Below are 24,767 nucleotides of genomic sequence, written 5' to 3' on the forward strand. Positions count from 1 at the left end.
ATATTTATGAAGTTCATTCATTTCGATCAAAACACAATGTCGACACCATTCACCATTTATGGCTCGAGGTACACAATTAAGAACATATATGTACAATATTATTACTCACAGTGTGTTAGGTTCCGCGATGTTTCCTCCAGCACACGACGTACACAAACATTTCACACACACATTTGATGAATAATCCATTTAATTCATATACTTTCTTTCATTAATTCGTTTTACGATTTGTTCATTTCTATAGGCATTACGGAGGGATGCTCATAAATGAATTCAGAGAGTCGGGGAGCTTAACAGAAAAAGACATATTTTTTTCCCTTTTTCTGCACCTGCGGAAGCCCCTCACCGCACGTGTGGAAGGGTGCTGCACGTGCATGTATTTCAGTAGTGGAGTTCTAATTGGCCCTATTTTCAGCACATGCGGCTGTGAGCCCCCGCATGTGCGGTTATTACTATTCTAGGCAGTCCGAAGCTGATACAAAACTTAAGCTTCTAAGCTCAAATTCAAGCCCCAATTCATGCAAAAATAATTCAAAAACATGATATACTAACATGAATTAAGGGTAATTACAACTCAAACACATCAATCCGGCCCTCAACATTATGTTCATGGTCTCATCTCTTTATTACATACATAAATTTCATACACAAGCTCAATATACCTACAAACATGGTGAATCTTCCAATAAATCTTGGTTGTATGAACCAACTAGAGTTTATTTCATGGATTTATCATAAGATTGAACTCATATCAAACAAAAATGAAGAGATTAAGGTTTTATTTCTTGCATTTAGGCCTTGTTTAAAGTAACCTAATAAGTACACACTTTTTATCTTTTTATGTTTTTGGGTCACATCACATCTCTACTTTTCTGCACATCTTTTCGTAAAAAGTCAAAAAGTGTACTTTTTTGGATCATTCCAAACCACCCCTTAGTTTAACCCATTATACAACCTAAAACCCTAGCTCAAAATTTTCAATTTCTACTTGATTTCATGCCAAAGATGAGCTAAATACAAAGATTTCAAGTAAATTGCATACCTTAGCTTCAATCTTGGGTTTGCCCTTTGAAACTCTAGCAAAATCCAAGTTTCTTCTCTTCCTCTCTTTCTAGCAAAGTCTCAACAAGAATGAAGAACACAAGAGGGCCAGAGATATATAAATTAGGCCAATTAAACATTACGAATCAGAATTTTCAAAATTTCACTGAAGGCTCTAAAAATCATGCTAATCATAGATATGAAGTCGGTTTTGGTTTATCGCACCTTTAAGGCTTTCAATTTTCAGTTCAAAGTTCCAATTGTAACAGATATTCTTACATTCAACAGATGTTATTCCAAATTCACATAATTCATATACTTATACTTGCAAATTCATATCAATTACATAATCACATGCACAATTAAGCATAGTATGAGTTGGGTTATCACATTTTTATATTCAAGGTACCCAAACATATTTGGTTCATTCTATCACTCTGAAGCCAATAATTTTACTATTAGAAAACACAAATCAATTTTTCAATAGTCTACTATTCGGAACTACATAACATGGCCAATAGTCTTATCACTAGGAATCACTAATTTTTCAGCATGTGGTTAGTCGACTTTCGACTACTAGGAATCACAATGTTTTGACCTATGATCAGTAGTTACTTTATTACTAGTAATCACAATGTTCTAACATAGGATCAATAGATTCTTTTATTATTGGGAATCATTACGTCTTGACTGATGATCAGTAGCCTCTCCATTACTAGGAACAATCATGTCTTGACATGTAATCAGTAATCTGTTCACTACTAGGAACCATAATCTCATAATTGTATAGCTAATGGTCTAACACCTCCTAGGAACCACCAATTTTCTATCTCTGTGATCAGTGATCTTGTACTTACTATGAGCCACCAATTTAAGAATATATTTGGAATTTAAAAATTCAAAAATATATTTACCCACTCTAACGGGTTGTCTCGTCTTTGCTTTTAAGCAAAGTCACATAGCAATCATATATGCTATAATTGACACAAGGATAACATACTAATTGCCTTTGATTAATTTAGAGATATTATCATGCAATCTTATGATTTTCTCTAGTTACACTTGATCTCCCTAGATCTTCCTTTAAGAACCTCACAAGGCTTAAGGTTGTCAGGTGGAACAACATTTTCTGTTGTCACCTCTTGAAGCCATCACAATAGAATTTCACTATTCTGTTTTTCCCAAAACAAAACTTAACACTAGAAAATCCAAAGTCTAAAATTTAATTAAAAACTAATCTCACCACTTACCCAAAAATCGAACATGGTCAAGAAAGTTTTCAGAAAGACTGGATGCTTCATATCGGTCTCACTTAAGACCCAGTTAACCTTAGACCAAATTTTCAAAAGCATGTTGGCTCTTAGTCCATGAGAAAAAAAATTTAGAATTAAGTTTTCCAGGAGATAAACCAGGCTGAAACAAATCAAGTTTACAAAACTTACAAGCAATTAAAAATTGTTACACCACTCATAAAAATTAACCGGTACTCCCGAAACTGAGCCCATTATTTCTGAATAGAAATAAAAAATATTTTAGCTAATGCTAAAATTTGGTTTCTTTTCTCAAAACAAAATACTTTGGAAATAATCAGATTATAACTAAAGACTTTTTCAAAACTTGGTTTCTTACCACTTTGGGAATAAAAAGATTAAACCCAATGACTTCTTCTAACCACAAAGGTTTGTAGCGAAATCCATCTTAGTCGTCATTTCTGAACATAACTTAGAAATACTTTTTAGCTAAGACTAAACACTTTGATTTCTGTTACAGAAAATCAAACCACTTTGGGAATAATAAAATTGATCCCAAAGATTTTCTCTAAACCTAAAGCTTTATAAATTTCTTTCTTTTCTCATTTTCTTTCACTATGGTGAAATTGTTACAACTAGAAATGAAAACTACTACAATTTGAAAAGAAACTATTACAATTAAAATTTATTCAAATTTGCAAAAATGAAATTCATGGTTGCATTCGAAATGATCTTTTAGTCAAGAACACACTCCTTCACTTTTTTAGGGGTCAAAACATAATTTCATAAACTTTCAAGGGCCAAATTGCAAATACCATAAACTCCAAGGGTCAAACTACAAATATCATATACTTGAGGAGTTAAAATGCAAATATTAAAAAAATTTAAGGGCCAAATTGCAATTTCAAAAAGTTTTGGGCTCAAAATAAAATTATCCTAAAATTCAGGGACCAAAATGCAATTTCTAAAAAAATTCTGATGACATGGCAGTCTTGCTGATGTGTTGTTGATTGGTTTGCCACGTGTTACTGACATGGTTGCGAATTAGGCTACTACTTGGCACTAACATCATCTCTGAATCATGGTGATGTCATTATTTGATGACAAAAAACACCAAATTTTCTGACAACCGTGTGGGTTCATTCAAACTCCGTTTGAGATGTTCTTTGTATCGTCGGAAAACTATCGACGAGACGAATCTTCTGCAATTCTTAAAACACAAATTTTAACACTTTGTTTTTTCTAGAATTTAATTAATCAAATTAAATTGAAATGGGTACCAAACTTTCAAAACAATATAAGGAATAAATCCGAAATAAAACTCAACATTAAAGCGAATATTTCAATTGACAAATATGTCCAAACAAATTGCAAGTCCAATCTTATTTATTGTTCCACGCAAAGATAATCATATTCAAATAAAAAATTAGTAGTCCATTTTACTACTCCCAATTTATTTTGTTCATTTGCATTATATATCCTTACTAGCATATCACCCATTCTATGCACGTGATAAAATAATATATTATTTAATAAAAATATGATAATTATATTTAACTTTTTTATATTATGTAAAATAAAAGTTAAATGGAAGCTCGCTAATCGGAATTTAATTAATTGTTTAAAATTAAGAAAAAAAAAATAGTATGGGATATTGATCATAAAGTTTCTCACTAAAAATCTTATTTTGCTTATATAAATGGGAGTATAAGATTCACTTTATGTAAGTGAAACAATTCGCTTTTTTCCTTCTTTTCTCAATGTGAGATTATAAAATAAAAATTAAAAGAAAACTAGTCAATGGAAATTTTCTTAATTGTTTAAAAGTTAACAATTGTTTAGGTGGGATGTTTATTTCGAATCAAACAATCTTAGCCGTTTAATCTTTACTTATGTCAATCTTTAATTTATTTCGAATCAAACAAATTTAACCAATATGTTTTGATAGAACTGCTAAAATCGCATCATCATCATCTATAGTGCATAGCTTATGTGAGCTTAATGAATAATCTAATTTTTTTTTTCTTCAAGAAACATAGATTAAAAAAACAATCACCGTATTGAAAAATAAATTAAGTCCAATCACAATCACAAAATACAATCCAATCATATCATTATTAATAGTGGGTATTTTATGTGAACCTAATAAATACAATCTAATTTTTGTTTTTAAAAAACATAAATTAAAAATACAATCACCGTGTGATTGTATTTAAAAAATATGAATACAATCTTTTTTTTATTCAAAAAACACAGATTAAATGGAGTGTAAAAAAACATAATCATTAAAAAAATTAAAATCACTATGTGATCAAAATAGAGTGTAGAAAAAATACAACCACAAATTAAGCTAAGTAATGGAGTCAATTGACAATTAAAAAATACAATTATCTTTTTTTCAAAATACATAGTTAGTTAAAAACCCAATCACAAATTAAGCTAATTAATAGTTAAAAAGCACAACATTTAAAAAAAAAAATACAATGAGTTAAAAAACTTAATTACAAAAATATAATCTAATCATCATCATCATCAGTAGTACGTAGTTTAATGAATACAATCTATTTTTTTTCTTTCCTTCAAAATACATAGATTAAAAAAAAATCACCGTATTGAAAAATAAATTAAGTCTAATCACAATCAGAAAATACAATCCAATCATATTATCATTAATAGTGGGTAATTTATGCGAACCTAATAAATATAATCTAATTTTTGTTTTAAAAAAAATAAATTAAAAATACAATCACTATGTGATTGTATTAAAAAAATATGAATACAATCTTTTATTTTTTCAAAAAATACAGATTAAATGGAGTGTAAAAAAATACAATCACAAATTAAGCTAATTAAAAAAAAGCAATGAAGTCAATTGAAAATTAAAAAATACAATTATTTTTTTTTTTCAAAAAATATTGTGAGTTAAAAATCCAATCACAAATTAAGTTAATTAATAGTTAAAAAGCACAACCTTTTTTTTTTTTTTATAAAAAAGAATACAATGAGTACGTTACGTGAATCTAATAAACAATCACAATCACAAAATATAATCCAATCATCATCAATCAAATAGAGTCTACAATACAATCACCGTATTGAAAAACATTGAAGTCCATCGATAATTAAAAAATAAAATTATTTAAATAAGAAAAAACATACAATTAAGTTAATTGATAGTTAAAAAGCACAACCTCTTTTTAAACCAATCACAAATTAAGCTAATTAATAGTTAAAAAGTACAACCATTTTAATAAATAAAAAATACAGTGAGTTAAAAAAACCTAATTATAAAATATAATCTAATCATCATCATCAATAATGCGTAGTTTATGTGAGCCTAATAAATACAATATAATTTTTTTTTTCAAAAACCATAGATTAAAAAAATAATCACCTTATTGAAAATTAAATTAAGTCCAATTACAATGACAAAATACAATCCAATCATCATCAATCATACAGAGTGCAAAAATACAATCACCGTATTAAAAAATAATGAAGTCAATTGGTAATTAAAAAAAAAATACAAATTAAGTTGATTGATATTTAAAAAGCACAACCTTTTTTTTAAAAAAAAAAAGAATACAATGAGTATGTTATATGAATTTAATAAATACAATCTATTTTTTTTTCAAAGAACATAGACTAAAAATACAATCATCGTGTGATTGTATTCAAAAAACATGAATACAATCTAATTTTTTTTTCTTCAAAAAATACATGTTAAATGGAGTGTAAAAAAACACAATCATTTAAAAAAATAAATTAAAAAACCCAATTACAAAAATAATCTAATTACAATCACAAAATACAATCCAATCATCATTAATACAATCCAATAAAAATAAAATATTGAAAAATAAACAAGTTTTAATCACAATCACAAAATACAATCCAATTATCGTCAATAATTAGTATCTTATGTAAACCTAATAAATACAATCATTCTTAATCAATTTAAAAATATAATTATTTACTCACAGACTTTGAAATGTTTAATGGAGTGTAAAAAAGCACAATCATTTAAAAAAATAAATTAAAAAGCCCAATTGAAAAAAATAATCTAATCATTATTATTAATAGTACGTACTTGATGTGAAACTAGATGAAAAATAAAATATTGAAAAATAAATAAAGTTTTAATCACAATCACAAAATACAATTCAATCATCATCAATAATTAATATTTTATATAAATCTAATAAATATAATTATTCTTAATCAATTTAAAAATATAATCACCATATTAAAAAATAAATAATTTACTCATTTCCAAAGATGTTGCCGCTGTGAATGAACTCTCTCTCTCTCTTGCCCAAATATTTTTTGGACTTTGCTTCAGACCTTCAGTGATGTAGCGCGCTATCATTCGCTGAAAAAAAAAAAAAAATTTTTTTTTTTGACCAATCACGAGTCTACACGCACGACCCCCAAGGGATCTTAGGCATTTTTCATATTTTCTTTAGGTTGCTGCTGTGGTGGGGTATGTTGCAGCTGCTGTGGTAATGGGTAATAGGGTTTAAGGTAATAGGGTAATAGGTAGCGGGGGCTGGCTGCTGTGGTAATGGGTTTAAGGTAATAGGGCGGAAAAGTATTTTTGGGTTTAAGGAAATAAGTAAGGGCGGAATTTTTTTTTTTTTTAAATCAAAAAATTAAGGAATTAAAATTAGAATGATAGAGCTCCTATAAAATTTGTGAGTTAAAAAAACTCTTTCCCTTCTATAATAGATTTCTCACTTAGATAAACTTTCAGAGAAAATTACAAAAGAAAATAATAAATAACAAACAAATCAAATAAATTAGTAAGAATCTTAATTAATAAAATCTTATTTTATTTTATCAGTTCTTAGTACCTCATGCACTAACATTCAAATAATTCATACAGTAATACCTAAATCACATAAAACAAATTACATGAATAAATTACTAAAAAACTAAAAATCAATTAACCTAGAAATTAAAATAATAAATAACTAGCATGCATACTGCACATAATACTAAGGGGTCGTTTGTTTTGGGTTATGTAGATGGAAGGAGATTAAGATGGTGGAGGTGTTATTTAGTGTTGTGTTTGTTTGTAGAGTTGGGGAGAGAATTATGATGGTGGAGGTGATATAGATGGAGGTTGGGGAGGGGATTGAGATGGAGGAGGTGGAGATGGTATTAGAAAAATAGTGAGGAGATTAGAAATTTTTTTTTTTATTTTTTATTTTTTATATATTGGAAATTTTTTTATAAACATTAATGTTTAATTTTTTATATTTTTTTATTTGTTTTATTATTTTATATAAAAATAATTCAACAATTCCTACACTAACAACTATTATAAAAACAAACACAATTTTACTTAATCTCCTCACTATCAATCCCCTCACTAACAATTCCTATTAATCCCTCACTATGAATCCCGTCTATTTTAACTCTGAAAACAAACGGGACTGTACTAGAACCAAACGAGCATGAGAATATATATTTATTCAGTTAAATAAATTGGAATTTAAGTAAATTGGAATGGCTAAGCATAAACATGTAGTTGAAATAATTCACAAACTGCTTCGGTTCTCGAAAAACATTCACCTTACTTGTTTTTACTTTTCAAAAAATACTTTTCAGAAAATTCTACTTCCTTATTTTTCGTATTTTTTTGTTTTTACTAATTTTTTTTAATATTTTAAGCAATTTTTTTACTTTTTAGACACACCTAACATAAATACATTTAAAAAGTAAAAAAATTGTAAAAAAATCTTTTAAAAATTCACTAAATACCAAAAATACAAAAAAAACTACAATAATTCAGTACATTTTTTGTATTTTTATGTATTTATTAATTTTTTAAAATATTTTTTCACAATTTTTTTACTTTTTAGATACATCTAAGTAAGGTGCATCTAAAAAAGTAAAAAAAATATTTAAAAATTTAAAATATTCTCTAAAAATAGAAAAACATGAAAACCAAAAGAGTCAATTTTCAAAAAACTTAATACAAAAAACTGAAACAAAAAACACTGATTAGTTCCAGTTTTCTCTTTTTTATTAACATAATCATAGAACTAACGCAATATAACATTCTGGGGAAATTATTCTATAAGTGTACTTTTTGTCTTTTTAGACTAAAAAATTGAGAAAAAAAAATAGATGTTTGGATTAATTTTTTGATTTTTTACGAAAAAATGTGTATTAAAAAATTATATAAATAAGTGTATAGGAGATGTGATTGAGTAGCGTACGGTACCTAAGGCAGTGTGGTCGGCTGTTAAGAGTTAGAAAATTGTTGCCTCTTTTTCGGGCTTAAATTGGACGATATTGTTTGATCCGTGTGGACCCACCACAGGTCCCGTTTTGCTAATCGGAACTGTTCAATATGTAGAAATCGTTGAGCAATATATGATTGTAAAAAATCACATTGATCGGATGTCGATAGCTATCTGTTCGTGTTATTTTTTGGTCAACCGTTAACTATAACACCATCTATTGTTTATACAAAACTGATTTAATCATGTAGCTATTTATATCCGATTAATGTGATGTTTTACAGACATTTAGTACTCGACGAGTTCGACACATTGAACGGTTCAGATTATCAAAACGGGACCCATGGTGGGACCCATGGTGGGCCCCCACTGGCCCAACATTACCCTCCAATTTAATAAATTGTATACCTATTTTTTTTTTCCCGTTTGACAGCCTTTCCATCTCCTGCTCAGTACCTGTCATGTCTTTCTATTAAAATATGTAATAAATAAATTTTTTTATATTTTTAATTTGTAAATAGTGATAACTTTTTAACTTTTTTAGTAACTTTTTGTCTTTTTAAATTTTTTTAGAGATGCCAAACTTGGCCTTACTACCCGAAGCAAAGAATGAATATAGTGTAATAATATATTACATATAGCATATGAATTTATTTATCTAATTTGATGAGAAACATATACTCTGTTTTAAGATTGTTGTACAAAATGTATATTTTAATAAAAATAAACACTCATATTTAATTAAATTCAGATCATAGAACAAGAAATGATAGAATTTCTTTATGTAGGAAATTACAATTTGATGGACATATATATATATATATATAACAAATATTCTGAAATAAAATAGTAAGCTAAAACAAGAAATAGAAAGCAAACCGAAACCTGTGTGATAGCACAATTTTCTTAAAATAGATTCACCGCCTCCTGATGAGTGCTGGAAGTACACCAGCGTCTATCTCCCAAGATACGACGGTCGAAACTAGCTGATGCAGAAGCACATTCTGAATAGTTTGGCGAACTTGACAATAGCAACACTCTCTCTCTCTAACAGGAAGCAAATAAAATAGGAAAAAAATTCTTTAGTTTAAAAACCATCTCCAACTTTATGATCTCAAAACACCATTTCAATTTTCCATTTCAAAAATCTTTTCTAAAACATTATCCTACCAAGTTAGAGGAGAAAGACCTCTATTTATACAAGAAGGGGAATCCCTAGTCATAAAAGTTATACATCAATAGGGCTATCAAATGTCATTAATCAAGGCCATTAACTCTAGCTATTAGGGCTAGAGTTACAAAAGTTGAAAACCTATGGCCACTAATATGGTCATCAACAACTTCATCAAAAGCTGAGAGTTATAAAAACTTACATTTTTCATGTGCTTAATATATACAAATAAATATGTATATAATGATGTTTGAATAAACTAACTAGATGGGTCACAAAATGGATACTAATGTTAGGTCACAACCCGATCCAAGCCCAATTCTTAAACACATGCACAAGCTAAGCCCAATACAACGTAGCTTAGCCCAAGCTCAACATTAAGTCCAAGTCCAAATCTAAGATTAAACCCAGCACATGCACAAGCACAAGTTTAGGGCCAGTCCAAACCAAGATTAAGTCTAAATCTAAACCCAACTTTATTGATACCCATTTATGAGACAATTTTCATTCACAACTTAATGGTTTCAACTCTTATTTTTGTATTGCAATCTTCTTACTTAAGATAATACAAAACCACTTAGATCCACCTCAACCAATGGTTGAGTCTCACTTTAATTTAAAATTAAAGTTGCTGAAAAACCATTATGTCCAACAAATTGTTGTTGAATCAAAGAAACAATCTGATAATGCCTGGACTAAAAACCAGAATGATGGTAGTGAGAAGAGACATAACACTTCAACTGAACTAAGCACCACCACGAGTAGATCAAAATCAATCCATTCTGCAGTTAAAGACCATACAAGTAAGCCCACTTCCAAATATGTAGCACCAAGCAACACCCCGAGTAGATCAGAATCAATCAATGATTAATGGAATAACAACGCTAGTTAGCAAATTGTAGTAGTTTTACTTTCCTTTTTCCCAAAATGGAAATTAGATATGTTCTAAGAAAAACAATGAAAGCACGGTAACTTGTTTGAATTTTGATTTCTCCCTCAGCTTCTGAATTCTAGTAATATCAATTGAAATTCTTCATGCTTTGAGGAATCCCTTTGAAAAATCCCTCATTGGATCATAGCTATGAAATTCCAAATTACATGAAACCACGTGGTATGTGTTAGCACCATAAATCTGTAATTTTTATTATTATTTATTATTTATATAATTGCAGGACACGTGGCATCCTCTTATTCATTTGGAAGTTAAAAGAAGTTATAGAGATAATGGAGAATATGAAAGACAAAATGGAGGACAAAGTGGATGAGTGGAAGGACACATGGCAAGACAAGAATGAAGATGGAAGAAATAGGTAGTTAGTAAGTAGTTATTGCTGTATTTTTTCTTCTATAAATAACCATTAATGGCTACATTGTAAAGATCCAGAATTCATAATCAAAGACAATTGATTTCAATATTTCTTGTCATTTTTCTTATCTTAAGAGTAGTTTAACATAGATTTATATTTCAAAACATTTATTTTCAGCATTTGCATTTCGATGCATTTTATGCACTTTCTTTTCGAAGCATAGGAGTAGAGGTAAGTAATTATTACTTCGATTGTTCACTCAATCATCTTTCTCCGTCCCTTTTTCTTCTTTTACCTTTTCTTTTCTCGACACTTTGGCAATTTTAAAGTCCTCTTTGTTGAGACAAAAGAACCGTCAACGCAATCGCTTGATAATTGGCTTGAATTTAATCTGCAAGGATTTTTCAATCCTTGCTAGCACGCTCGCATTTATGATATTTTCCTTCGTAGGAAAAAAAAAGTCAACAATTTTTGGCACGCCTAGTGGGACAGCCAAGTGTAAGAAATGACAAACTATTTGGATTTCACCATTCGAACTTGTCAATATGAAATATATTAGCGTGAAATAGAAATTGTGGATTTTCAAGAAGAGATCCATTTTCTTGATGAAATAAACTTTCATCCCTTACAATATTATTTGGTGAAAGAAAAAAGACACCATTTAATTGGAGAAATTCATCAACTTGATATGGAAATTCGCCAATGGAATGATGAGTTATCAACTCTCACTACCAAGTCTTTAACTGAGGCTTTAATGGCCGGAATTGGTGAATTTTTTCAAAATTTTTCCATGGTTAAAAATAGCAAAAGCCAAGAGTTGATTTCATCAATGGCTCGGGGGGGTTCAAGAGTCCGTTTTAAAAGAGCCAAATTATGAAATTAACACAACGAAAGAGCATGTTCTTGAGCCAAATTTGGCTAAGAATGATGTTCCATGTATGACTCGGGGGATCCAAAAATCAAATTTTAGAGAGTCAAGTCATAAAAATAACATATCTATGGGTGATTTTCATAAGCCATTAATGGCTAATACGGAAAAACAACCCACTTTGTCAAATAATTATGAAAACCTATTCGGCAAAAGTCATGTTTTTAAAACAAACATGATCAAGAATAATGAACAAGCCACTGTCCATAAATTCAAAATTTTTGACATTTTTCAAAATGTCAAAAAGTATGAATTTTCATAGTCACACCATACCATGACTTTTGGTGTTCAAAATCCTTTTTGGATTTGTGGTTCACATCAAAATATAATTTTGATGATGTGGCTAATAAAATTAACAAATTGTTCTTATGAGTTCGAAGCACTAAGAACAAGGGATGACCATTTAAAATGCATGAATTTGGCTAGAAAAAGCCTGTGCATTTAAATAAATGGTTGAGAATGGCTTATCTTTTCAAATTGATGGCCAGTTGTTTGTATGTACACAATCAAAGCATCGAAGATACATTCGAAGCATCAAGAGTTGTTTCGAAGGTTGATTATTTCACCTTCGAAGCAGTATAAAGCTTTGAAGATACATTCGAAACATCAAGAGTTGTTTCGAAGGTTGATTACTTCACCTTCGAAACTGTATAAAGCTTCGAAAACTTTCAAAATGTGTACATCTCTTCAAATATATGTAAAATGACAATTAATTAGTTGTCAAATAATGCTTGTTTTTGGCATGATAAGTTGGTTCGAAGAACAACAGTTTTGGTGTTTTCGAAGAATTAATAACTGGTTCGAAGCACAAAATTAATATTTTTATTAATTATGTATGAACCAGAAGATACAAAATGTGAATAACTACAATGTCGGACAAAAGCTGCTTCGAAGGCTCTTTTGCCATAATTTTGTAAGCTCCGAAGCACTCCATCTTGCATTAATAGTTTCGAAGAAACAATAATGGTGGTTGTGAACCTTCAAAACTTTGCCGAGTATTTCTAAGGATGTAATTTGTCCTTTGTCGGCACTTTCAACCTTCGAAAGATGATTTTCGTCCTTTGTACCACCTTCGAAGCTTGTTACTAGTCCGTAATAGCTAGCGTTCGAGACATCTAGTCATAATTTCATACTCATTTGAAACACTTCATTGGTACTATTATATCATTCGAAGCACTTTGTTGATATTATTCGAAGTATTTTATTGCTTAGATTAGTCATGTGCTTGGTTCGGCCCTTCAAAAATTCAAGTAAACATCATTTTTAAGGGCCGCGAGGGGTAATGTTAGCACCATAAATCTGTAATTATTATTATTATTTATTATTTATATAATTGCAGGACACGTGACATCCTCTTATTCATTTGGAAGTTAAAAGAAGTTATAGAGATAATGGAGAATATGAAGGACAAAATGGATGAGTGGGAGGACAAAGTGGATGAGTGGAAGGACACATGGCAAGACAAGAATGAAGATGGAAGAAATAGGTAGTTACTAAGTAGTTATTACTGTATTTTTTCTTCTATAAATAGCCATTAATGGCTACATTGTAAAGATTCAGAATTCATAATCAAAGACAATTGATTTCAATATTTCTTGTTATTTTCCTTATCTTAGGAGTAGTTTAACATAGATTTATATTTCAAAGCATTTATTTTCAGCATTTGCATTTCGATGCATTTTATGCACTTTCTTTTCGAAGCATAGGAGTAGAGGTAAGTAATTATTACTTCGATTGTTCACTCAATCATCTTTCTCTGTCCCTTTTTCTTCTTTTACCTTTTCTTTTCTTGACACTTTGGCAATTTTGAAGTCCTCTTTGTTGGGGCAAAAGAACCGTCAACACAATCGCTTGATAATTGGCTTGAATTTAATCTGTAAGGATTTTTCAATCCTTACTGGCACGCTCGCATTTATGATATTTTCCTTCGTAGGAAAAAAAGCCAACAGTATGTAATCTTTAGTTTTCTGCAGGGTTTGTTATTGTTGTTATTGTTTATTGATAGATGACTCTTTAAACAAATTAAGGTAAATTGAAAGAATGTAGATATCCCAGTAATTAGCCAAATCTCACATGAATTGCTTCTAGTTGTTTCAGAGCATGTGTTTGCCAATAGGGCTTAACAATTACAGTTGTCCTTGCCTAGTAGGTTGCATGAAATTTATCGTTCCTACTAGCATAAAATAAGAGCACCTCGCTCTGCCCATTTACAAGGTCTCGATTCTATGTCCAAACATCACCTGACTACAAATGTGGTCACCATCATAGATACTAAAGATAGTATGTTTTGAGAGGTGGATAGATCTGATTACTAGTTGCTTCCCTGGGTTCGATGATTATGACAATTAGTTTTGCTTGTAGGTGCATACTAAGGCCGGATTCAGATCTCCATGTTACAAGACAGTTCTTACCACACGAAAGATCTTTTTGGCTTGACACCGTACAAAATTAGCCTTTGTTATGACACAGTACAACTCTTTAATGCATTGTGCTTGAGTTACTTGTTTTGATCAAAGCCTATTTTGTCCTGACAATACAATATAGTTGCCCTTAAATAAAGGGGAGGACATGAAAGTATTGTAGGCCCCTGAAGTCATATGTGTGGCTCTAGCAACTCAATTTAGAGGTTCATCAGAAAACACCTGTAAATCTTTCATAGATTTCACTTTACTTCTCAGCTACAAACAAAAGAGAAAAATTGCATTTGGTATCTTTTTCATTGTTTTTTTGGATAAATTACAAATACACCCATAAGATTTGTTTAAAATACGAATTGTCTCATGTGATTCTAAAAATTATATCTCGCCTCTTGAAGTTTCTCATTTTATAACAAATGACCTCTTTTATCAATAAATCATCAAGTCAATTAACAGTTTTTAATGATATCAGAAATATATTTTAATTAATAATTCAAACAATTTTATTATTATATAGGAGAGCAGTTAGGAATTTTATTTTTTCAGTTAATTCTATTAAATAATTTTTTTTTTACAAAGGGGTATGTGTAATTTTCAAATTACAAGAAACAATTCATATTTTAAGTAACTTCTGGAAATGTATTTGTAATTTACCTTTTTTTTTTCCTTTGAAAATAGAAGAATGGGTAACGGATACATCTTAGCTTTAACAGATTGTGCTTGAAATCCTATGATTTAAATTTCTTCCTTTTCTTTTATTGTTGGTTTGAAATGTACTTCTTTCTAAATATAATTTAAAAAAAAATGTAAATCATATTATTGGGGGCATGTCATATAAAAACAAAAAAATGTGCTGTCACCTTGATTAACATGAGCCCTCCTCAAGATCCTTTTGGATGAGGCTACCACACCAACAACTCAGCTTGATTGGTGAATTACAGACAAATGTTTTCGTGGGAGGTCAGATCACATCATGTTCTGCTAGTTCCTTAAGAACATATTAATTGACAGGATTAAAATATAAGATCGGAATTATTAATTTGTTGGCTCAGGAGTCTTTTGGAAAGTCAATAAAAAGTCAATTTTTAGCTTTTTATCTATTTTGGGTCATATCACCTCACACATTTTACCTACAAAAAGACAAAATAGACTAAAAAAGTCAAAAGGTAACTTTTTACCAACTTCCTAAAACACCACCCAATAATCCTGTATTTATTTTGAAATTTTGTTTCAGGATTATTAATTCAATGGATAATTAATTCAACAAATTTGTAGGATTATTAGTAATGGGGTATGGATGAAATTATATATCCTGAGCTGAAAAATAAAATAAAAAGACTCTTTACCCCTGATTATAAAATAAAAAAAGACTCTTTTAATTACCATTTGACTTCTATTTACAAGCATGTTTTATGTGATGTATTAGAAAGAGATTTGATCACTTTAAGGTACTTTTTATTTATTTGTTTTAATAGGGAAATCATAATTTTTTTTTGGGGGGGTGGTTTGGGGGCGGTTGGGTGTGTTGGTCATGTTTGGTTTAGTTTTCATAAACTTGTTTCAGAATTGTTTTGAATATTAATTTGGTGAAAGAAATAAAAAAAAATTAAAACACTTAATTTTTTAATATAATTTTATATTTTAGAAGGCTAAAAATAATTTTTAAAAGATTAAAAATATTTTTTGATATTTATTTTATCAAATTAATTTATATTTAAAAAAAATTAAAAAACAAACCATACATGATCTTTGTATTTTGTATTTGTATTTTTATTTTGCTTTTGTTTATTTATTTATAATTTTTTTCAAAATCACGTTTATGAAGAAATTTTTATAAAGTAAAGATTGTGAAGAAATATATGGATGGTAAAATTGGAAAAGAAGACAAATATAATTGTAATTCTACATTCATATGTTTTCATATCCAACACAAATCAAACAATAGATAAGGGGATAATTTATCCTATTAATTCAATTAGATAGTGAGTATTATACTAATTTGATAGGATTATTAATATCTTCACTATTAGTCTTGTAATCAAATAAGGCCTAAGGGTATTCTTAGTCACAAAAATATTGTGATCAACATCTATTTTGCATTTATTCAGTTTTGATTCATATGAAATGCCATATTTGTCCCTCAAATAACATCATGAAGAAAGGGTCATAAGCAAGTATGAACATATGTAACACAATGTTGCTGTCATTGAGAGACCTTTGTGAAGTAATTATAATGCTTTAGCTGCATTTACGTGGAGTTGTAATGTGTCCATATATTGACATTAATTGCATTACATTTCTTGCAAGCTTGATATGAATTTCATTTGAATTTTTGGCCTTGTTGCTAGCTTTTGACATCACATTTCTCAAATTTTTTGAGATTTGGTAGTTTGCCCAATTATTTATTTTCTAGTTTTTGTGCTTTTTTTTGACATTAATTGCATTACATTTCTTGCAAGCTTGATATGAATTTCATTTGAATTTTTGGCCTTGTTGCTAGCTTTGACATCACATTTCTCAAATTTTTTGAGATTTGGTAGTTTGCCCAATTATATATTTTCTAGTTTTTGTGCTTTTTTTTTAGAGTAGCATTACTGTTTTAGAAGACAGTAAAATTTGAACTCATTGCATTAGCCCCACATTAGTTTCAAGTCAGCAATGCATTTTTGTGCATTTTTTAAGTATATATATATATATTGTGTTTGTAGCGTCACTGTTATGAAAGATAATAAAATTTGAACTCATATCATTATCTTCACAATAGTTTCAAGTTACCTCTCGACCAAAATAACAAATTATTTAATAACTTCAAAATATTATCGTGACATGTAAATGTAGTACTCTCAACTAATGTGACCATACAAAAAAATATATATGGATGAAACTAATCTTATCTCTTACCTAATTGACCAAAGTAGGTCAAGTTAGGTCAACTCTACTCATTCAATTACTAGTTTTTGAAGTATCACATTAACATGTAAAGTCAGTAATTCAGGAGTACTTAATAATTACTTCTCCAAAACAATTACTTATTTTTCTTATAGTTTCTATTGTGTTTGCTATGTCCAGATTGAATTGGCATTTTATCTTAAAGTGAACAAGGTGATCCGCTGGATTGCACTATACCTGAAAATTTGTTCCTCTTTTGCTATTAAAATTTGTAGGAAAAGGACAGAAATGAAAAAATGGAAGTTCTTTCTGAATATTTGCGATTAGCGATTATGGAGTAAGAACATTTAGGGATAACCATGTTTAATATATTTTCTTAGGAAAAACCATTAGTGGTCCATTCTTTTACCAAACTTCACATGTTTTGAGTTAGTTGAGTTGATAGTGGGTAGTTACACAAACTTAGTTTCACGGCACTAATGTGCTAACCACCACTGTTGTACCTCAAAGACTAGATCCTAAAAATGAGGAAACTTTCATCAGTAACAAATAACACAATGACCTAACCTAGAAGGTGAGGTCTTACTCCCATCCCTCTAAATTTGGTAAACAAGTGCCTTAGTGGGCGACGTGATTCTCATTAATCTCTGTTTTTAGCTTTCGCTCCGTAAGACTCTAGTGGGATTAGGATTAAGTTATGATTCAAGCCTGTCTCGAGAGAGTACCTGTGGATCTCTCACTTTGCTAAATTTCTCTTAACAAGAACTCATTTGGTCAAGTCTAAGAAAAATTGTTAAGAAAAATAACAATGGCCTTTAGTGTGGCTTGATCAAACTATGACTCAAGCCACTCTTGAGGGAGCGTCTATGGATCACTCACTTTGTCAGGCCCATCCAAGCTCCTTTTGTTCGGCTCCCCAACAGATAAGAACTCATTTGGTCATATCTAGGAAAAATTGTTAACAAAAATAACAATGGCCCACCTTTCCCATAATAAGGTTTGTACATATCCAAACACAAACAAACATTAGAGGAACATAATTTCTAAGCTTTTTGTATTATTATTAAGGTTGGCAACAAGCCACCAACCTTGCACTATCAAATACATAATTATATACAAGGCACATATATATGCATGCTAATGCACGCTTGTTATTATTGGACCTCTCTCATTATGATAAATCTACTATGGATTTCATTCATAATCCCCTTGGAAGAGGGCAATTATGGATTTGCCACAGTTCAAAATTTTAAAATTTAATTGTCATTCAAATCCCTTTTTTAAATTAAATGACTTGTGAACAAAGAAATCACTTTTTTATTAATATATCTTCTTAAAGAAGACCCCTTTGTTTTCTTTAATTTTTTTTTCTATTCTTAGCAAAATAATTAAAAATGTCATGTACTAAAAAAAAATATTTGTAAATTTGAATTTAGTGTGATTGGTGTGGTGTGGTCACGCAGGATAAATTTGATTCACACATTTTAAATTTTGTACACTTTTTAAAAATTTTAAATTGTTTTCATCTGAATAAATTGTTGCAAAATGATAGCTCCACATTTTAAAAGGACATCTTGTAGTATGCTGTAACTTGTATGGTTTAATGTTTCTCCTAAGTGAGGCAAAATTAAAGATTTTATATAAACATAAGCCGAAGTGATTAGTTTGATGGATGATATACTAATTAATGTTATGTGATGTTGAAATTTGAATTTCTTATAAAATGTATAAGCGTAAATTATAATTATCTTTAGGATGAAATTATAATTTATTTTATAAATCTAACATAATTATATCATACTCATCTATCAGTCAAATAGACGGAAATGATGATATCATTTATCAAACTAAAATATCCATTGTACCCTTTGTTATCTTTATGCACAAACATCACAACGTTCAAACATTTATATTCCATATTAGTGTAATTAGGTACTAAGAAAGGGTAATTGTGTCATTTGATATCAGTACATATTTAAATACAAAATAGTAAAGGGAAATAAAATAACTTCAATATTTTCATTAACACCGTTAAAATTGTCATCATTAAAGCAGAAATCAATATTTAATTTTATTAAAATTGTGAAGCATAGTTGAAATTTCTTTATTACCCAAGAGATATGAATGTAATTTATCTTATATTTTATTTACAAGTACTTGAATACATTGTAAATGATTGTGAAAATGACAATCAACCTACAAAATTAATAAATAAATACACAACAATTAGTTCTATGTAAGCCTGGCGACTTCTCTGGTCCCAATTGATACATAGTAATATGAGGTTGATATATATATATATTTTAAATATTTATTAAACTTTCATAATCACAGGATTTTCAGTTACATTTACTTTTTGATTGTGGGATGATTAAAATGATTAGTGCTAGACATCATGCTAATTATCTGGAAACTTTTGTTTTTTTTGGTGGGCCCTGATTGAAAGACCTAGGTAAGAAATCAATGCAATGGAAGATTTTACTCCGATTAATTTTTATTTACGGAGAAAAAAATGATGTGATAGCATAGCTGAGAGGGCCATTATAAAACTCAAAAATGCTTTCCACATTAATGGGTCCACCTACCTATTGATCAGGACCGTTCAATAGATGGTCTATTACTTCAACTGCAAGTGGGTCAGAGATTGTGTCACTAGCTCAATCACCACCACCATCCAAATAGTAGTAGTGATCAACCATTGAATGAAGAAAATAAAAATGCCCAAAATAGCTCTCGAGCCCTTTTATTTTCAGAGATAGAATATAGGGATTAATAATAAAAGGATTGATAGTAAGAGAATTAAGTAAAATTATATTTGTTTTAATGATAGTTATTAGTGTAGAGATTGTTAAATTATTTTTATATAAAATAAATATAAAATAAAAAAATACAAAACATTAAACATTAATGTTTTAAAAAAAATGCCCAACATGTAAAATTTTTTAAAGAAATAAAAATAAAATAAACAAATTTCAGAAAAAAATAAAATAAATAAAATAATGATTTTTACTTAACGAAAAATTAAACATTAATGTTAAAAAAATGTCCGACATGTAAAAAAAAATAATAAATAAATAAATAAAAAATTTCTAATCCGCCGGACTATTTTTCTAATACCAAATCCTGGAAGCTCATCCGAATCCTATCTACAAGGCCTATCCTAAGCCCTTCGGCTTAACAGTCCTTTCCTCAACTCTGTAAACAAACAACACATTAAATGGTGCCCACAGCTATCCTAATCCTAATCCCCCTCTCATATCCCAAAATAAACAGGGCCTTAAGATTATATTTTTAGTATTGAAAAAATATTTAAAAAGCATATTAAAGTATATCAAATTGTGTAAAAATATTTTGAGATATGTGAAAATTATATTGAAATGATAATTTATTTTTGACTTTTTATGATTTTTTTTAATAACCCTTATAACTGGCATTAGCAGTACTTAAAAAAAATGTTATATATTATTGATAGTTTGTCATCCTCTTATACTATTTACTTATATTATTGTTTAAGTAAATGTTATAATTGATGTCATATTTAGAAAGCAAATAATAAAGTTGAATAATATCATCTAAAATAAAATGAAAAAAATTGGAAAAATATCAATAAATTATAAATAGTGATCTTATAAACTGTTTGATTTTTTTTTTTTTTTTTGAGACCCAAAGGTCTCATTCTAATGTGAATTACATAAAAAGGCTAAGTATAAACGTGCATGTATTATGTGTTGAAGGACAAATGTATGTTAAAATTACTAAACGTAACACTTTAAAAAAAAATTTTAGTATACTTTTTCTAAACGTAACACTTCAATATAACATACTAAAAAACTCTTTAGTGTATTGTTCCCAGACGTAACACTCCAATGTAATACACTAAAAAACTCCTTATTGTATTTTTTTTTCCAAACGTAACACTCTAATGTAACACACTAAAAAACTTTTTAATGTACTTTTCCCAAAAGTAATAATGTAACATTTCAACAAAATTTCTTAGTTTATTTTTTTCCCTAAATGTAACATTCCAATCAATGTAATAAACAAAAATTTTTTAGGGTACTTTTTCCAAACGTAACATTCTAATATAATATTCCAATGCAACACAGAAAATTACACTAACACAAATGTAGATTTTTATGCTTAACAACCAACACTTCAGCCACTAATATCCCAAAAAAGAATCTTTCACACCTCACTTTTCAATTCTTATCCCAAAAATAAATCAAAAAATTAGAAAAATGAATCATAAAAGGACATTCACTTAAACTCAAATGGCACAAAATCAAATAAATATAACTTTTCAAAACAAAAATGACTAATTGATTTATAAGAAAACTCTTAGAACTAAATGAATCAACATTCCCCTATATAGAATTTATGGATAAATTTTTCAAAAAAAAAAATTATTATATAATTCAATAACAATAATAATAATAAAAAAAATCAATGAAATATAGAAGTTATCATCAATCTCTTCCCCCATCTTCCTCTTAGGCTTCGTTTGTTTTGAGTTATAAGGATGGGATTAGATTAGTAGTGAGGTGGGGTCATAAAAATCATGTTTCCCTTGCCTCTCTAGGGCCCGTTTGTTTTAGATTATAGTGGATGAGATTGAATTATACAAAAATCATATTTGTTTGAAAAAATGAGCACGGTACTAACAATCCCATGGGGGAGGTAATATTCAAATCCAATCCCATGAGATTAGAGTTGAAAGGATTATTTTGTCCTTTATTTTATAAAAGTAATTTAATATAAAAATAATTTTTAATATTAAAATATAATAGTTCAACAATATATTTATATCAAAAAATAATATGGTACCAAATATATATATTTACAAAATATAATTTTCAATATTAAAATATATTAAAGAACCAAGTTATTTATGAAATTTCATATAGTTAATCCCATAATAAAATGTCAAAACAAATATAAATTCTTACTAGTTTAGTGATCATCAAATAAATATAATTTTTCTTAATTTTCTTATTAATAATCCCCACACTAACTATCCTTCCACTAACCTAACTCTAAATTCTAACGATCATTCCACTAACCTAACTCTAAATTCTAACCATCCTTCCCAACGGGCCTAGGGTAAATGAGCAATCTCTTAACCTCAGATTGTAATAAAATTTTATGAGTTTTAAAATCTAAATTTTGAAATTTGAATTTAAGTGATGTTACAAACTTTTGGCTACGATTTACGCATAGAAAAAACTGCCTTTTTTTTTTTTTTTGATAGGTACCAAAAAAAAAAAAAAAAAAAAAGCCTTCATGTAGTGAACGAATTTACAAAAATATGTTGAGAATACAGTGTGGCAACATTACATTCATTTTTGTGGCACCATCTATGTTCTATGGACCAGAGTAGGCTCCGTTTCATTTTGACTTTTTTAAGTCACTTTTTGACTAATTAATTAAATGAATAAAAATTAAAAATTAATTCAACTTTTTCAGTAAATTTTTTTTTTTTATAAATATTTGCTTTTTTTTTTCCTACAACTTTATCATTAATAAAAAAAAAAGAAAGAAAATCATTGCCAAACCATCCCCCCTTATTAATAAAACTTTAATTAGCCAGAGGCATGTGAACTCTATTATTGAGTATCTAATTGACTTAAATCAACAAAACGATTTCCTCCAAAATTAGAGAAGGCAATTAACTTATACTTTCTTAACTAAACACATCTCCACAAGAAAAGTTGGCAATCATCAAAATCAAACAAGCAATGTTCCAATTTCAAAACAGACCTACATAGAATTTGATTGCGTTCAAAGTGAAGATTACCAAAATAAAAAAACATATTTACATCAACTTCTAATAAATAAATAGAAAGCTTCTTAAAAATGTCAAAAACAAAAATCCTAAACTGAGAAAAAAATTGCAGTCTTCTACTTCCACAGAAATTAATCATAGAATCAGATAAAATCTTCTTTGATGAGGGTTATGTGTCTGATTCTGTGATTAGGTTCTATGTTACTAAATATTTTTAAAAAATTTAAGAGGGAAATTAAATTGGGAAAGAAAAAGATGGAACGACTTAGAGCTTGAGAGACAAGTCTAGCTTTTGCAACTCATCTTGACTATTAGTCTTCAAATGATAACCACCACTACCCCACCTATACCCTCCAATTCCTTCACCGGCCGCCACTACTGGAGAAAACTTCCAACCGCCATCGAATCTAGCGGCACCACCACTCGACGACGGTCCCACGGATGCCCCTCCATAATAATTCTCCAGTGCAAGCCGCCCTACAGTAGGCTTCCTAGACCACCCATGATGATGATGACCATACATTTGTTGGGATGATGATGGTGAGTAATTAGTTGGCTTGTGGATCATAGAGTGGGCTTGAATCCCAAGAGACCTATTGAATAATGAGCCATGCAGAGGCAGAGCCGCCATGCTAGAGTACCCTCTCGGCTGCGATTCGTGAGCTGTGGAGCCGATCTTCTGTCCTCCCCTCTTCACAAGTGTTCTCTCTCTTTTGTGTGCGTTTTGGTGGCCACCCAAAGCCTGTGAACTGTAAAACTTTCTCTGGCAATAGTTACAAGAAAAGACTCGTGGCTCTAGCTCTGGCTCGGCTTCTTCATTGGCTTGAGGAGTGTTTGATGAATCCATGTTGAAAGAGTCGATGAAATTGAGTTCTGGCTTCGACCCATGATCCAAATCCTTGCTAGAGAGGCTTAGATTCAGCACAAGATTGGATTTTGAGTCATGTTTGGGGTTTTGATGATCATGGTTTTGATCTTCCATTGAAGAGTTGAGGCTTGAAATTTCAGAGAGATGATCAGATGGCTCCAATAGTGGTGGATTCATTTTTTGGGAGGAGTTGGATTGGATGTGAGAGTTTCCTTCTACCTTGTGGGTGAGGAGGATTTGGTTTGCTTTTAATACCGAGAGAGAGAGAGAGAGAGAGATGTTAATGTTTTTATTGATTAGGAAGTAAATGCAATGTTGCTATGTATGGAAGGAGAATTTACAGTTACAAGGTCTAATTATGGTAAGAATTGGGGAGTAAGACTTGAAGATGAGAGAGAGTTTTTTGAATGAGTTATCCAGCGTTTGATTAAAAATCATGAATGGCACCATCTACCTCTTTAGCTGGCATAATTTTGAATTTTTTTTTTTTGTAAAGATTATGACTTGTTTTGAAAAGTGGGTTAAAAAGTTAATTTTGACTTTTTTTTGAAAAAATATGTAAAAAATAAAAAAATTATGTGACTCAAAACAAATTAAAAGTTAAAAAATGACTTTTAGTCAAGTTTCAAAATAGGTCACATGTTAAAATTTTTTACTTTTTCAGTCTGTCGTGTAGACAAATTTAAAAAGTAAAACAAAATTGAAAATTTAAAAAAAAAAATTTGAAAAAAGCCAAGATAAGCAAAAAAAAAAAAAAAAGTTTACAATTTTTGGCTTATGGATCCTTTTTTTTTTTTAAATTTTTTTGAATTTTTCAGTTTTGTATCGTCGAACTGAATTTAGAAGTTTAAAATTTTGTTTAA

At 29.3% G+C, this 24,767-nt stretch overlaps 1 protein-coding gene across 1 annotated transcript; it reads right to left on the minus strand.

The window, feature by feature from the left end:
- Nucleotides 1-22,998: 22,998 nt before the first annotated feature.
- LOC145789479 (zinc finger protein 1-like) lies at nt 22,999-24,329 on the minus strand. The gene has a single exon (XM_082866150.1). The coding sequence runs from the start codon at nt 24,079-24,081 to the stop codon at nt 23,302-23,304; it is 780 nt and encodes a 259-aa protein (XP_082722276.1). The 5' UTR covers nt 24,082-24,329; the 3' UTR covers nt 22,999-23,301.
- Nucleotides 24,330-24,767: the final 438 nt, after the last annotated feature.

Source organism: Camellia sinensis, chromosome 4 (assembly GCF_055761805.1).
Source record: "Camellia sinensis isolate YWXY chromosome 4, ASM5576180v1, whole genome shotgun sequence".
Lineage (NCBI taxonomy): Eukaryota > Viridiplantae > Streptophyta > Magnoliopsida > Ericales > Theaceae > Camellia > Camellia sinensis.